Here is a 15,622-nt window from a genome sequence, read left to right as displayed (position 1 = left end):
TGCTTTGAGTAGCTCCAGTGAAACTTCTTCTGTATGTCGGTAATTTGAAATGCCATTCTTGATAGCTAGAATTTTTCTGCTGCTTTTATACACCAACATGAATAAAGAGGAGTTGCAGAACAGCTGCGTTTTCTGGTTGTATTTTATTGACGACTCTTGATTGTATAATAATGTAGTGGTAGTTACAGCTTTGTGTGCTGGAGGGATGTCGAATAATGAGCTGGGGGGATTAGCTGTCACTAGCGAAATCTAGCAGCATGAAGTGCGGAGATGCAGCACATTATAAAGCAGTGCTGCACAGACTGCACTTGGGGTGTCTTGTTGAAGGCAGTAGGTTACGGGTGCTAATCAAGGATACTTTGGACCTATACCAAGATTTTTGGCTCAGAGGAATCATCTGGTGAAGTGTAGAATAGCCTGGCTAACGTGTCTTCCTCTGGTGCCCTTCAGGATCCCAATACTCAGAGCAGGACATTTCAGAGCATGCACTGAGCCAGCGTCATCTGCACTGGGGTGGCTGGCACCAGAGCACACATCTTCCTAATGCTTTTTAAGCCCAGATCAGCTCTGGGATGCCTGTTGAAATGTCACAAAAGCTCTCCTTTTATCCCCTTTACTCATGCACTTCTCAGGCCATTATCTGTCATGCACCTGTAGTTGATGCCTGGTTTGGCTTGTAACAGGCCAGACTAGCCCATCTTGATAAAACTTTTGGAGCTGAGTCTTGTTTGTAGAGCATCTCAGTCCTTCTGGTGACCCCTCAAATGGCTAACGTGTTAGGGTTACGGCTGCTTTGTTGTTAAAAATTTGTCTTTTCAGCGTGGTTTGTTTCAGCCACCTTGATGTATCGTGCTGTGACTCCATCTCAACTTCCCCTTGAGCACTGTGTCCTGGTTGACGTTTCCTCTATCTGTAACTGTCTTCGACGTGCTGCAGGCCTCAGCCTAGAAGGCCTGATGGCTGTGAAAATGGGAAAAGGACTAGTCTGATAGACTGTGGCAATGTTTTGCTGCTGAAGCCATTCTCAGACAGCAGCCTGAAGAGGCTTCTGTTATTTAGGTGAGCCACTAGGCCTTAGTTATTCTCAAGAATTGGATTGTGGGCAGGCTGAAAAGTTGTTTGAGGACTGTCTTGTGCTGCCATTTAGTACCTGGTGGCAAATTCCAGGTTGTCTCTAGGGGTCCACAGGATAAAACCTTACTGCTGATCAACCATTGCTTGCATAGGCAGTCCTTGGAGCTTGCCGATTTCTTATCAAAGGTGTTTTCCTGGCTTTTATAGAACCCTGGTAAGGATGTGGAAGCTGAAAAGGGAACGATAATGCCAAGACCATAGAACTATCCTCAGCCCCTGGTTTTGGGCAGATTGCTTAGCTTTTATCTCAGCTTTCCCCCCTCTGAAAATGGGGCAGTAGCACTGCACAGCCTCACTGAGGTAACCGTACTGAGGAATGTACAGAGGGTTGTGAATAACGCTGGCAGTGGGACCTGAAAGAGGGGAAAAAAGCATAGGGAAGAGTTCTTGCTTTCTTTCTCTCCGTAGCCAGGGCACGACTTCTAACCCATGAAGATTGAATCCATTCAGTTAGAGCTGATTTCTCTTCAAAGTGAGGGAGATTCAGTTCACAGAACCTCTCACCTCTTTCCTTCTTCCACTTTGAGAGCCTGTAGTCTGTCCTTTCTCTGAAGGAAAACGTGAGAAGTGTTGGTGACCTGTATTCTGCAGCTCTTCAGAAACAAGCAGGAAAACTTTGAAGACTATAAACGCAGAATTAGTTTCTCACGTTATGCTCTCCAAGCTTCTAACCAAGAAGAAACAGGAATAGATATTAGCAGAAGTGAGGCACATATGGAAAATGTGGAGAGACTGTACAAGGGGCAGTGAAAAAATCAGAAGGCATTGAAGAGCAGTGTCCAGGCTGTCAGACCATCCATTTTCTTGATACCTTCTGTAATGAAATGAAAATTAACGTGTCTTTGTGCATGTAACCTACCACTTCACAACTGGTTTCCTTTATGCAATTCTGTAGTGAATTCTGAGCACAAACGCTACTGTGGAGCTTTGTGTTAGTGACATCCACATAAAGTTTGCTCATTTGCCAAGAAGGATGTGTGAATGTTTCATCTGCTGTCTCCCAAAGGCAAGTTGTTCCTTTTGTAATGAGCATATTGCCAAAAAAAAAAAAAAAGCAACCCACACCATTTTCCTTCAGAGTCCAGTTACCATTCTGTTCGTGAGGCATTAAGGTGAAGTAGAAACTGCTCCTTCGTGGCTTGTTTGGACAAGAATGGATTATACCTGTTAGTGCTACTAAAAGGACCCACAGTGTGTAGCCAGTGCACTAAATAACTACCGATATATATATAGGAGCAGCTATATTGCATATGAATATTGGATTTGTTTTTCTTTTTTTTTTTTTTTTAAAAAAAAAAAGAAACAGCCCTGCAGAAAATGCATGCTCTGCTTCCCCCTATCAAAGTGAATTTCTGTTGAGACTAAAAATCTACAGCAGTTATGTTATCTGCTGGCAGGTTGTCTGGTTTTGCCTTGTCTCAGGAGTGGGGGGGGGTTTAATAGCACTTCTTTGACTGATGGTAGACACTAGCAAATTGATTGACTGCCTGGCTTTTACAGCTCTTGACAATAACCTGTGGTGTAGACAACAGAAGCTGTCTGAGGCATCAGTTGGAAGATTCGTAGTGTGTTGTTGGAAGTTGCTGAGTGAAATAATATGGAGTATGGCAGAATTCAGAAGAAGAGCCCTGAAATAGAGCCTAAAAATTCCTTAAAAGAAAAGCCTCCTATGCAATAGAGGAAAATGGAAGAAAACTACCAAATGTAATGAAGTCTGTAATGAGTAGCTTTGAATAGTGGAAGGTGTGAAGTGATGGTGCTCTGCCTTGCAACGTCAGATGAGATAAAATTGTTTTTCTAGTTGGTAAATGCTGATCAAATTTGTCATTTGTTTCTGAAGGCTTTCTTCTCGTGATATTAAAATCCAAAATTCTGAGTTGATATGAAGCATGGAAAACTGCTGAAGTGTAGCACGCTACATGGACTGATCATCTGGAAGGCTCTTTCAAAAGACAAACACAAATATTTCAAATATTTGGGGCTGTATAGACGTACATCTGACACAAATGAGATTTAAAGAAATGATTTTGTTGCTCAAAATTTACTTGTAATCTCAGATTTTTAAAAACACAAAGATTTCTTTATAGACTTTAATATTTATATCTGAATATAATCAGATTTCATAGACCATGACATGAGTTACTGGGGAACACATGCATACTTTGTCATCCTTTAGAGAAGAACCTGTCTTATTTTCCCTAATTGCATATAAAAAGCTTTGAGAGTGATCTCTTTGATAGATTGCAACAGGCAGAAACTTGTTATGAACAGAATGACTTCATGTTCATTATTTACCCTTTAAGAGAGCTTGCATGCAGGTTAAGAGTCCAAGATTACAAGTAAGCTGCTGGTCAGTGCTGACTCTTAGCAGGATCTGCATTGGGTGGGATATAGGAGCCTGGTGGTGGTAATATTGTAAGAGGAAGAAGAATAAAGCTTTATAACTTTTAGCTTGAACTTGTTAAGTTGCACGAATCAGAAATGTCCTGTATGAAGTAGTTTCTAAACTCTGTCCCTTGGGTGTTCTGGTAGTCGCTTTCTGTGAAAAATTGAAGTGCACGTTTCTTGATTAGACCTGTTTTGGTATTTCTATGGTGTTTTTTCTGTGGCAAGCTCATCACATTTTCTACTTCAAGAACTGTGATACAGAGGAAAGAACTGAATGTGTCGTGAATTTCAGCATGTGCTTAAGAGTAACTGAAAAGTGGAACTGCAAGTATAGCAGGATGGGAAAGATCCCTGTACTGTTGCTATCAGTTCAGTTGTGGCAAGGCTTAAGTATTAAAAATATCACTCTTCTCAACTCCTGAATAATTTTTCTTCACTGTTTTAAGCAGGCGTAATGAATTTAGTATGCAGAGTTGTTGCTGTTCATGATGGAACCACATGTGAAGGGCTTTGAGGAGCAAGGAGCTAAGCTGAGTGCAACTTCTTGGGGGGGGGGGGGGGTGATGTGATCATGTTTAGTGAAGAGGACGTTTCATATGAATGTGGATTCTTGATAAGTAGTTCCATGTAAAGAATAGGCTTAATTCTGAGTTTTCTGTTTAAAAACAAGTTGTCTGGAAAAAATAAATAAAATAAAACTTTTTCATGCTTTGTTCCTCAGCTCTACTTTCCCAATTTTGCTCAAACTTGGTGCAACACTAATTTGCTCGTAGAAGTACTGACGCAGTCTCATTGTGTTTGGTTGGCAGTCGAATCCCACTGTCCATTTTGTAACAAAATTTTCTGTTCCAGATGCCTAGATGCTTCCAGTTTTTTAGAATTAAAATTCATAGGTGGCAAAATCTATAAAAGAAATGAGCAAACAGTAAAAACACCTTTCTTCAGAAGAAATAAAACACTGCAGATCATTAGACAAGAATGTTTTTTTAAACTTTTTTATTCGTGCATATGCATGATTAGGAATAAGCTTAATCCTATTGTGGGGTTTTACTTGAAATTTCTTCTGTTCTAGAACTACAAATTCTGAAAACATGAAGGTGGGTAGCTTTTTGTTATGATGTATGAAAATAACCAAGTTTTGAGTTTAAAAGTCCTTGATTTTCATGGCAAACTGACTTGAAACTAGACTTGTGAGCAAAACTTACCATTTTCAAGCTAATTTTTTCTTAATTGAAAAAATTGGCCAGGCATGTGCATCAGTTGTAGCAAGTGAACACTTGTCTTGTGGTGCCAGTGGCGTATTCATAGCTAGGACAAATGTGAAGAATAAGGACTAGTCCCTAGTTGAATTTTGCCATCCAAAAATTCAGTAGCCAGTAGATTCTTAATGGCATCAACCTTAACTTGACAAAATCTCTGATATAACTTGACCCTTAATGTTTGATACTTCTATAGCTCTTTCAAATTATACCAACGTCTTTACTTTTTTTTTTGCAGGTTGGGAGGTCAACAGAAAGCCCTATAGACTTTGTAGTAACAGATACTATTTCTGGAAGTCAAAATAATGATGAAACTCAGATTACACAAAGCACCATATCCCGTTTCGCGTGCAGGATTGTATGTGACAGGAGCCCGCCATATACAGCAAGGATTTTTGCAGCTGGATTTGACTCTTCCAAAAATATATTTCTTGGTGTAAGTACTGCTACTGGTTATGCTACGTGTGAGCAAACTCCATTTTCATTCCTTTATGTTCAAGCCCCCAGATTCTCTTGTACGAGTCAATGACTTATCCTATCATTAGTTTTTTATTACTGCGGCGTACCAGCCACGGCGTTAAGCAGAAGCTGCAGTTTTATGTGCCAGATTTATTACCAGCATGGACTCTTGGTGATAATTACTAATGAAGTTCTACTTCAGTAGCCTTTGTTAAAAGGTTTTTCTTTAGGTTTGTCTCTTATATTCTTGATATTCTTTGTGAGTCAGCTGCTGTTGTAGTTTTTGGTGCTGACCAAAAGACCAAGGAACATACTGGCCACAGTATGGAAACCAGTGCACGTGTTGCAGTGGTGTTCCTTCACAGTGGTCAGAGGTATTTATACTACTGACCTTGGAGTAGACCTCAAGGTCAGGTTGAGGTTCAGGGCCCCAAGTATCACCTGATGTGCAGAGTTCCTGAACTGAGTTGGAAATAATATTCAAGATCGTAACTGGAGATGCATGAGCAAAAGATGTTGCTACTCTGACTGTGAAGGTTGTCTTAAAAATACTTGTTCTGCAGATCTGTGAGCTGCTGGCTGGTGAGGAAATGTAGCATTTTAGACACAACTCGCAAAACTTAAGGAAAGTTCAGTCTCTAAACTTTTAGACAAACTTTCTTTCCTGGTGTGGTTGTCACATGCAGGAAAAAGCAGCGAAATGGAAAAATCCTGATGGCCACATGGATGGATTAACAACAAATGGGGTGCTGGTCATGCATCCAAAAGGAGGGTTTACTGAGGAGTCTAAACCTGGAGTTTGGAGGGAGATCTCGGTCTGTGGTGACGTGTACACTCTGCGGGAAACCAGATCTGCTCAACAACGGGGGAAACTGGTAAGTTGAAAGCATCTGGTAATTAAAACAGAGCGAGGGCTCTGAAATCAATGAAGTATGCATATGCTACAGTACATTCTTGTTGCTGTTCTGTTTCTGCTTATACAGAATGCTCTCTAGTTTTCTGCTTGTGTCCCTTTTCCAACTGAAATAGCGTAGTGTAAAAGCTAAACAAACTTTGCTCTTGAATCCCCACGTCTTAAAAAAAAAAAAAAAAAAAATGGCCTTTTGGGACATGGGAAGATCTGTAAGTTAGTACTGCAAAAGGCATCTCCCTGTGCGCATAAAATCTTAATAGTATGCTTGCATGCAAAACAACTTTGAATAGCGCAGCTTCTGTTTGATTTACCTGCTACTCAGAAGATCAAAGAAACCCTGCCTAGTGTGTTCTTGTGTTACCCTATGGAGCGGGATGGTTTTGTCTTTACCAACAATGAAAAGTTTCATCTGCAGAGACCTGTGCTATACATAACTGGATAGATGTTCCTGTGAAGGGATGTGCCCACTTCCCCATAGAAGACAGGAGCACAGCACTCTTGTTCTTTCCCCTTCCCAAGATCTGCAGAGCCTAGGAAGGAAAAATGCTATCTTTGTTCTTCCTTTTTTTTTTTTTTTTCTTACCTGCCCTTGAGGGGAAGGAAAAAAAAAAGAAAAAAAAAAAACCACAACCAAACACCAACATGCAGAAGTAATTCAGTGAAATACACAGACTATCATATTCCCACTCAGACAAGCTTCGCCAGAAGTCCTGTCTCTGCCTAGACTGAAGTATTGTCCTGACTGCAGACCTGGAAGATCCTTCGTGCTTTGCACCTTCTGCTATTTTTTAGGATTTGAGGTGAGATAGGAGATTTTAAGAGCCTTCACAACAAACAAAGATGCCCCTTCTTTTTTGTACCTTCATCATCCAGCTGCTAGACTTTAAACACTGACAGAGTAGTGCTGGAGAGGGATTTTTTTTATCCCTCTCTTCATGACCAAAGTTATTTTTGTGCTGCAACCTTGAGTTCCCCTTAGCTTGGTGGTGTTAAGAGTTATCCTACATGCTTGCACTGAACTGACTTTCTAGTTCTGCCACTTGCTTTGGTGAAAACTGATTGCTTTAAGGGGGTAAGGAAAATGGAGTTTGAATATTTTGTTCTGCTTTCAGTAGACAGCCTGCAGCACATAAATTGTTTTGCCATTATAATGGTGGGAGGCAAATGTTGCCTCAGGGACTGGGACAGATGATGTTGCAGTTGTGCCCTTTATACGTGGTTAGCAAAACACCTTATTAGTGCTACTAAAAGAAGGCAATACGAAAACAAATTCCTTTTCCTGCATCCAAAATGACTCAGATTCTCATTTAAATAAAATTACATGGCACACTGGTATTGATGTGATCAGTATTCGTTGATTGGGTTCATAAAACCAAATGCACCCCGTATAATGAATTGAACACGTTGCATATGAGAGCTTTTTTCTTTTCTGTCTCTGAAGGAATTATATGAGAAGTGCATCAAATCAAGGATTCTCTCTACTTCAATTGCTGAGTTTTTTTCTCTGCTGGTAGTACTTTATGGTGGTGACCTTTTATCTGTAGTCTGCATTGTACTGTCTAGGTGTTTTGTGCAAGGATGATCCATGGTTAATCTGTGAATTTAAACTGGATTAGAATGTAAATGCCAAAGCAGTTGTCATTCATGCAATTCGTAGGCCGACATGATGACTTAATGTGACCCATTTAATGTCCAGGGTATTTATTTTGCCTTAGTGGTATTTTCTATTCATTTTCAATGTATAAACCTGGCCGGTAGGTCTGTCTTTTTAAATTTCACTTAGTACAAATTCATCACTATATAACTGGGAGCAACGGCACAGTTTGCCTGTGTTCTCAACATTAAAATAAACTAGGGAATATTTCACCGAAGTGCAGTATGTCTCTAGCATAATCCCTTGAAAATGTATCACACGTACCTGCTTTTTGTGTTGTTTTTCTTTTGTTGTTTTTTTTTCTTTTTCAGATGAAAGAAACCTTTAGGCAGTGCACGTTGGGGCTGTATTTGCATGGAATACCTCACTGAATAAAGAGCTAACTAGTTTGGGGGTGGGGGGCTAATTGTTCAGAAGCTGAGGCTGTGTGGCTCTGGCTGCAGAATTTATTGCTTGAGATATTTGGCTGGTAATTCACTCTGCTGTAATGATATCTGTGAAAGTACCTGTGCACGTAGCTGGTATTGCATTTGTCATTTTTCTATAATATATCTGTGGTAGAGTTGTTTCACTGATGAGGTACGCTGGGGGAGTTCGTGCTTCTGCAAAATGCTTTTATGCTTGCCACAAGCCAAAAAGTAGTATCTGAGGAGAAGTCAGCTGGTCTATCCTGGGTGTAGCTGGTTTTGGTCTAAAGATCTGCTGCTGCATGAGCAGCCCTCTTCCAACACACATCAACAGAGAATTTTAGGGGAACTAGTTGGGTGCTCTGCTAAGACAGCCCTTAAGGAATGGCCAGACTCTTCAGTCTGTGGTCACTTACCTTAACCACAAGACCCCTGCCCCAGCCCAGGCTGCCCCCAGCCCCATCCAGCCTGGCCTTGGGCACTGCCAGGGATGGGGCAGCCACAGCTCCTTGGGGCAGCCTGCGCCAGGGCCTCATCACTGCCATCATAGTAAAGAATTTCTTCCTCATATCTAATCGAAACCTAACCTTTTTGTTTTAAAAATATTACTCCTTGTCCTGTCGTCTTATGAGGAACTCAGTGTAATGTAGCACCTTCCCAAAGAATTACAGGAAGGAAAACTGTGCATAATAGCTAGTATTCCCACAGCATCTAACAGTTGTAAATTTAGTACCTCGTGTACAAGCACAGCATATAAAAGACCCGTGCTTATTATAAACCAAAATGTTGGAAAAGAGATGAGATGAATTTGAACAAATGGGGAACAAAACAGTAAGGCAAAATTAGTTAGCGTGCTAGTAAGAGTAACCATTTGAGAAAGAGGACACGTTTATAGATCTGTCTGTAAAAGTGGTATCTGAGATCTGACCATCATCTTTGTGTCCCACCTCTAGGTGGAAAATGAGACCAACGTCCTCCAAGACGGCTCCCTGATCGACCTGTGCGGAGCCACCCTTCTGTGGAGAACAGCAGACGGACTGTTTCACACTCCAACTCAGAAACACATTGAGGCTCTGCGACAGGAGATCAACGCTGCCAGGCCGCAGTGTCCCGTCGGGTTAAACACGTTGGCGTTTCCCAGCATCAACCGCAAAGATGTGGTAGAGGAGAAGCAACCTTGGGCGTACCTCAGCTGTGGTCATGTCCATGGCTATCACAACTGGGGGCATCGCAGTGACACGGAAGCCAACGAGCGGGAATGTCCCATGTGCAGAACCGTTGGCCCCTACGTGCCTCTCTGGCTCGGTTGTGAAGCAGGCTTTTACGTGGATGCTGGTCCTCCGACTCATGCTTTCACCCCGTGTGGACACGTGTGCTCTGAGAAGTCTGCAAAATACTGGTCTCAAATCCCACTGCCTCATGGTACTCATGCATTTCATGCTGCCTGCCCTTTTTGTGCAACACAACTGTCTGGGGAACACAACTGCGTCAAGCTAATTTTTCAGGGTCCAATTGACTGATATCACTTTGCGATGACCACGATAACGTTTTCTTTAACAATTTACTGTGAAGATTTTGCCACTAACTCTAGATTTTACCTTTTTTTATAATGTTATTAATAGGGTGGTGGGGTGGGGATGGGGAGCTGACACAGAAATTGTGAGGGACTGTGGTGGAATGGGATGCATTGATACCTGGAACTCGACAGATATCAGTGGTGTTGCATGCTCAAAAGCAGCATATTCATGAAGTCTTCTTGGTCAAATTGTAGTATATTTGTAATCTTTTTATTAGCACCCTGGATCAGAAAAAGGTGTCTTAATGATTTTTTTAAGCTAAGATTTTTTAATGGAAAGGTTTTTTCTTCTAAACTTTGACAAGCCTTTAAAACCTATTTTTCAAATCTAGAAGGAACATACAGAATGTAACTGTCTTTAATTTGCAATATAATTTAACTTGAATAGTTTCTCAAGGAGCTAATACAGAATGTGTGGACAACCCTAGGTGAATGTTCACTAGAGATAATTGGATATGTAAGAGAAAAATTAGCTGCCTAAATTGTAGAGTATAAATGCTATTAAAATATCTATTATGGTATAACACAGCTGGCCAAAAAGGCATCAAGGATTACTTGAAACTGAGGAAATCCTGTTTGCATTGATTTCCTTTCAGTGTAATAGATATCCACTGTTCACTGCGTATGGTATATGGCTGATTTTCTTTCTTCTTTTTCCTCCCTGTTTAACCTGCATCTGGTGAAACTGCTTCACTGTTTTTTTACATCCATAGGTCTGGTTTGTAAGCCGGTGTTCTGTATATGTGTAGTCTGGCCTTGTTTTTTTTTTTTTTTTTTCTGCTTAACTTAGCTTGCCCTAACTGCTCCTTGCATGCCCAGAACCATTGGGTTAATTGAGATGTGGCGACCCTTTAAAAACTGCATTAATGAAGGGGTAGTGCTGCAGCAAGATGGAAGGTTTAGGTACAGTTTATGCAGAGCTTATCCACATAGACCTGAATTCAGGAAAGCACTTAGTAAATGTTTGAATAGAAGCCCACGGATGGGACTGTTTAGTGCTTCAATGGATTGTGGTTATATGCTGTTATGTTTTGAAATAAAAAAACAATTAAAAATAAGTTATTATTTAAGCTCACTTAGTAGCCAAAATGCTGAGAGGAGAGCATCCTATCTAGTTCCAGTGAGTGTTTTGTTCACTTTTCAACTTGCTGCCATCTGTCACCTTTTTTGCAGATTGAGATGTGTTTGTATCCATTTTTTTTTCCAAATGTTTGCAAATCAAACAGCATTCAAATGTAATCAAATATATGTATCAGGGTGGTGCATCTGAAGTGGATCACTTGAAATTCCTGACTTTTTAAGGGAGCTGATAAATGTTTACTATGGAGATAATTAAATCAGAATTTCATATGAGATGTACCCCGCCCACTGTTAGTTTCATTTCATACAGAATGATAACTCTTTGATTTGTGTTTTTTTTCTTTTCTTTTGCTCTCTGTACTCTTGGTATCTGAGGTATCAATCTATCCAGGTTTAAAAAAAAAATGGGAGAAAATTATAACACCTAGATGAAATAGACCATTCAAGCTCAGTTCTGTTTAGTCAACTATAGCTTTTTGCTATATTTGTGCCCTTTGTATAAATATATAATTTATATGATTTTAATATATTCTGTATATATACTTAAATTGGCCTGTTCATATTTTGGTTGTAAAATTATTTTATAGTTAACCTTATAAACATTTTACAAGTCCCTTGCCAATGGTGATGGGATATACTTTGTCTGCTGCTGTTTTTAGTGTAATTTTGCTGTATAAATGTTCAGCATTTTAATGATTTGAAAATAGCTTTACTTTTCTTTTTTATTCTTTTGCTGCTTTAAAGAAACAGTTTCGTTCTGCAGCATTTTCTCTAAAAACCCAACTGTACAGCTTTGTCCCTCTCGGTGATTGGAAATAGGACGAACCTCGTTAACCTAAAGCTATGTGCTTCTTCCTAGTGCCTTTTCAATGAGATCCTCTTGTGATTCCATACTCTGACTCCTTACTCCCACAAGCCGACCTTGTGGCTAATCTTCATCGAGAATGGCAGCCCAGCCAGGTGGGAAAGAAATGCCTTTGGGCCTTCAATTCCTTCTTACGGTTTCTGTCGTAACTGTGAAGGTGCCTCTTCCCTGTTTATATTCAGCTCCAGCTCCTCAGGTTCCACATGCACACTGCAGCATTACTCCTGGTTAGCATATACCTCATCTGCGAGAGGCACTCTCACCTCCACCTTGTTCTTACTGGACTCTGAAATACCTAACTTTGGTTCTCACAAGAGATGCTATGAACACACTTTCAGGAAACGTTTGTTTGCTGTTGAATTAAGGCCTCAAGCCGTGTGTTACTGCTCGGGGTCAGGAGTCTTGAGCTTCCTGTATGACAATTTCACCGGTCTGGAGTGGCAACTGTGTTTTACTGAGCTTTAGCTGGTCAGGACATGCATGCGTAGTCTCCTTTTGAGTGTAAATGGGTGTAAACGTACAGGTTTTAAGGCATCTCCATTATCCAGCTGCTTTACTTGCTTCCTTTGCTGTTGCAGATTAATTGCTGCTTTGGGGCTTTGTAGAGCTATACCCTGTGCAAAGTGAATGTACAGTGCTAGAGGAATGCTCACTAGAAATGCCAGCACACCCTTGGGTTGCGTTGTTTGGCTTGCATGATGTGGAAAACAGGCTGATGGTTTGTATCTTAGGGAAACATCCTTTGGAAGGACTGTTCTAAGCAAGATTTTTTTTCTTTTGTCAGCAATTCTGTGGAACAACGAACGCTGTAGGAGGGAAAACTTGCCTCTTATCTGGGGAACAAATTTCCACAGTTCCTTTGCATGAATTCAGGTACTTTGTCATTAACCAGTATTCAAATCCAGGGTGAGTCCCACAGAGCTGGATTTACTGGGAAGGCAGGAGAGTGTAGCATTATTTTTCTCAAACACTAGTGCCATGTATGCTGCTCTGACTAAATGACCATTTGGCTGCTTATCCCATTTCTCCTTCCCTTGTCTCAATAACCACACACCTTCACTGATCTGGTAACTCAGCTGGAAAAAGTAATTTCTAGAGAAGTAAGACCAATTCTGTTTGGAGTGACTCGATTTGAGAACCACACTCAAACTTTGTTTTGAAAGTTGATTTCATGATTTCAGTGTGATGATATTCCTTGTGTAGCATTTCAAGTGCTGGCCGTGTATTCTGTGTGGATTTTTTTCACCTGTTAACTGCTGATTCTATTTAAATGCTTCAAAAACAGCTTTGACTGCATAACGTCCAGCTAAAAGTATTTTTCTATCCTAAAAAAAAAAAAAAAGCCTGTCATATCCATGCATGCTGGAGCTGTAATGCTTTCCTTTTTCCTGGCAGCTTCTTGGTAGAGTGCTGAAGTCTCAATAAGCGGCTCAGTGGTAAGCGTTGTTCGTATTTGAATCGTGTTCCAAATAGCACAAAGGAGTTAGCATGATACTGCATTTTAATCAAGATTTTTTTTTTTCCAAGTGTGGTCACTTTGTGCCTCGGGTACAGTAGTCGTACTGTACTGGCATAGTAATTAAAGGATTGGTTTTCTTCCTGAGGGTGGGAACGGGGCTCAAAAGAGACGCGAGTCACTGTCAGCCCGGTTCCACGAGGGACAGATCGCCTTGAAGCAAAGCCATGCCAGGAGCTTTCAGACCTGGCTCATGCTCTAAAAAGCACTCACTTTTGTTGGGAAGCCCCAGGATGAATCGGAAAGGCTGGAACCACAGGTGGTCTTCCCAGCAAAATGTTCCTTGGGTTCTAAGGACAATTCATGGAATTGAAGGGTCCTGCCTAGAGCCGGAGCAGGGAGCAGAGGTGCTGAGTGGGGGCTCCCCTGAATTGCTGAAAAACTTCAACAGTCTATGAATACAATCTACTATTTTACTCCGCACACCACCCAAAGTAAACTGCTGGCTAGAACTGTGGTAACTCCCTTTGGTGCTGTTGCAGGAGCTGTTCACCTTTGCTGCTCACTTTTTTTTTTTGCTGACCGTTTGTTCTGGAAGTGGAAGCTTCTCCAAGACAGTCGTGTTTCACCAAGATAGTAGTCTTGACACTTTCATGGGGTTAGAGAACTGGTGGTAGTGTTCTGGCCATCATTACTACTGATAGTGGTTTAAATGCATTTTTAATAGGCTAGAAAAAACAACCTGGCTTGACTCCTGCTCTTGATTAAAGGTAGGCTGCAAATACTCTTTTTTGAGGCAGACCGTGCCTGTCTTTCTTTGTCAAGGGTGGTTCTGTCGTGGGTGATAAATGCTGTTTTGTCCAAGATTGTTGCTGACTTGCTGCATGGGGTGTGAAGTGACGGCTCCTGTGGAATCGATATGTAGAGCTGTCGATGTGAAGAGGTAGGAAGCAGAAGTCTGTCAGGCGTTCGAGCTGAGCAGATGTGGACAGCCCAGCTGCTGTGGAGAGCTCTGGCCAAGGATCCTCCTCCTCATTTACTCAGTTTTCAGTCTCTTGTGAGTTGTTGGTTCATCTCATTCTCAGCTCTTCCATGTAGCTGCAGGTAAACAAATAGAGCTTGAAAAGAAAACATGGAAGAAAATATTAAGAGATACCTTCAGGCTTGCTTCTGTTCAAGGAAAACAAAGTGAAGTTACAAGTGTCTCTCAGATTTTTCTCAGTATTCTTATTTTATAAGCACTCTTCACAAGTCTACAGTTTGTGAATTACAAGGAAAAACTTACAAGGTCGGGCTGATTTGGGGGATGGGGAGCGGAGAAGGGTTTCTAGGATGAAAAGTCAAAATGTACAAACCAAGTCCCACCGACTGCAGCAAACACTTTGATATTGCAAGAACTGTAGAGCGAGCCTCGACAAGTAGTAAAGATACAGCTTTACTCTGTGTTGGTCGGCTTCTGTTTATTGGCAGCAGAACAAAAGCAAGCTGCTTGGACAACCAAGCTACAGACAAAACCAGTGGCTGTCAGGATTTCCTTTGACCAGGGCATATTTACGCTTTCCTGGTGGGCAAGCCAGTCTCAAGTCACCTTGAAGTCCCTTCTGTTTCTGTCGTGGTGATAAGGGATGGGCATTGTTTTCCTCTTGGATCAAATACGTGATGAAGAGCCCCTGGAAGGGTCCTCCTTCCTTCGACCCGACCATAGGAAAGGCCTCATCCACACAGCGAGCCCCGAACGATGGAGAAGTTGATGTTTACCTTTGAACAGTGTTAGCAGCTGTTAAACTGCTGGGTATGTTTGTAACCTTGGTCTTTTATACACCACGTGAAATGGACTGAACTAATTTCTTTGCCGTTGTACCTGTGGAAGCACAAGCCATTTTACAGGAAAAAAATAAATAAAAAAAAATTGTTATCTCAGTATTGTCATCGACTCCTTCAGTTTCTTCACCTGCTGGCTGGTTGTCAGGGTTTGACTTTGATTTGCGAAAACAAATGAATAACTTCAAAACAACAACAACAAAAAAAAGCTTCTCCTACTCTTTTATCCCATTTCTTCTATTCCTCAACAAAAGCCTAAACCTAAACCTCTGAGGAGTCTTAAGTATTCAAGGTAGTGGAGTGTATTCAGGTGTGAGTGCCCTGAAATTTCAGTTAATTCCCTTCCCTGATTTTTAAATTGAACTGTTTGTTTTCAATGCCAGCTGCCTTCTTGCGGTGTTAACATAATTGCTAAATAAAAGCAATTTCCAGGAATAATATGCCTTGTGACTCTTGAAATTAATTTCCATAATGGGTAATTCGCTGTTTTGTTTATATCTGTATTTGTCCCTTTTTGTATGCAGTCCCTGTGAATACGTAAGCTTATTATTTTTTTTAAATGAGCTAAAATAAATGCTTTTTTTTTTTTTTTTTGGTAAGTGGGGAAAAA

General features: G+C 41.0%; 1 protein-coding gene across 1 annotated transcript in view; it reads left to right on the top strand.

Moving 5' to 3' along the window:
* The window catches only part of PELI2 (pellino E3 ubiquitin protein ligase family member 2), a gene marked incomplete at its 3' end in the record, with an annotated part of 70,989 nt that extends 61,255 nt beyond the window's left edge, over positions 1–9,734 (top strand). The window contains exons 4-6 of the mRNA XM_084288228.1: positions 5,020–5,217; positions 5,927–6,115; positions 9,168–9,734. Coding sequence (XP_084144354.1) covers positions 5,020–5,217; positions 5,927–6,115; positions 9,168–9,734 — 954 coding nt within the window. The remainder of the gene's footprint in view (positions 1–5,019; positions 5,218–5,926; positions 6,116–9,167) is intronic.
* Between the last annotated feature and the right edge of the window lie 5,888 nt (positions 9,735–15,622).

This window comes from Netta rufina (assembly GCF_964035555.1).
Source record: "Netta rufina genome assembly, chromosome: 5".
Classification (NCBI taxonomy): Eukaryota; Metazoa; Chordata; class Aves; order Anseriformes; family Anatidae; genus Netta; species Netta rufina.
The sequence above is the reverse complement of the archived record's forward strand: the minus strand, read 5'-3'. Positions and strand labels throughout refer to the sequence as shown.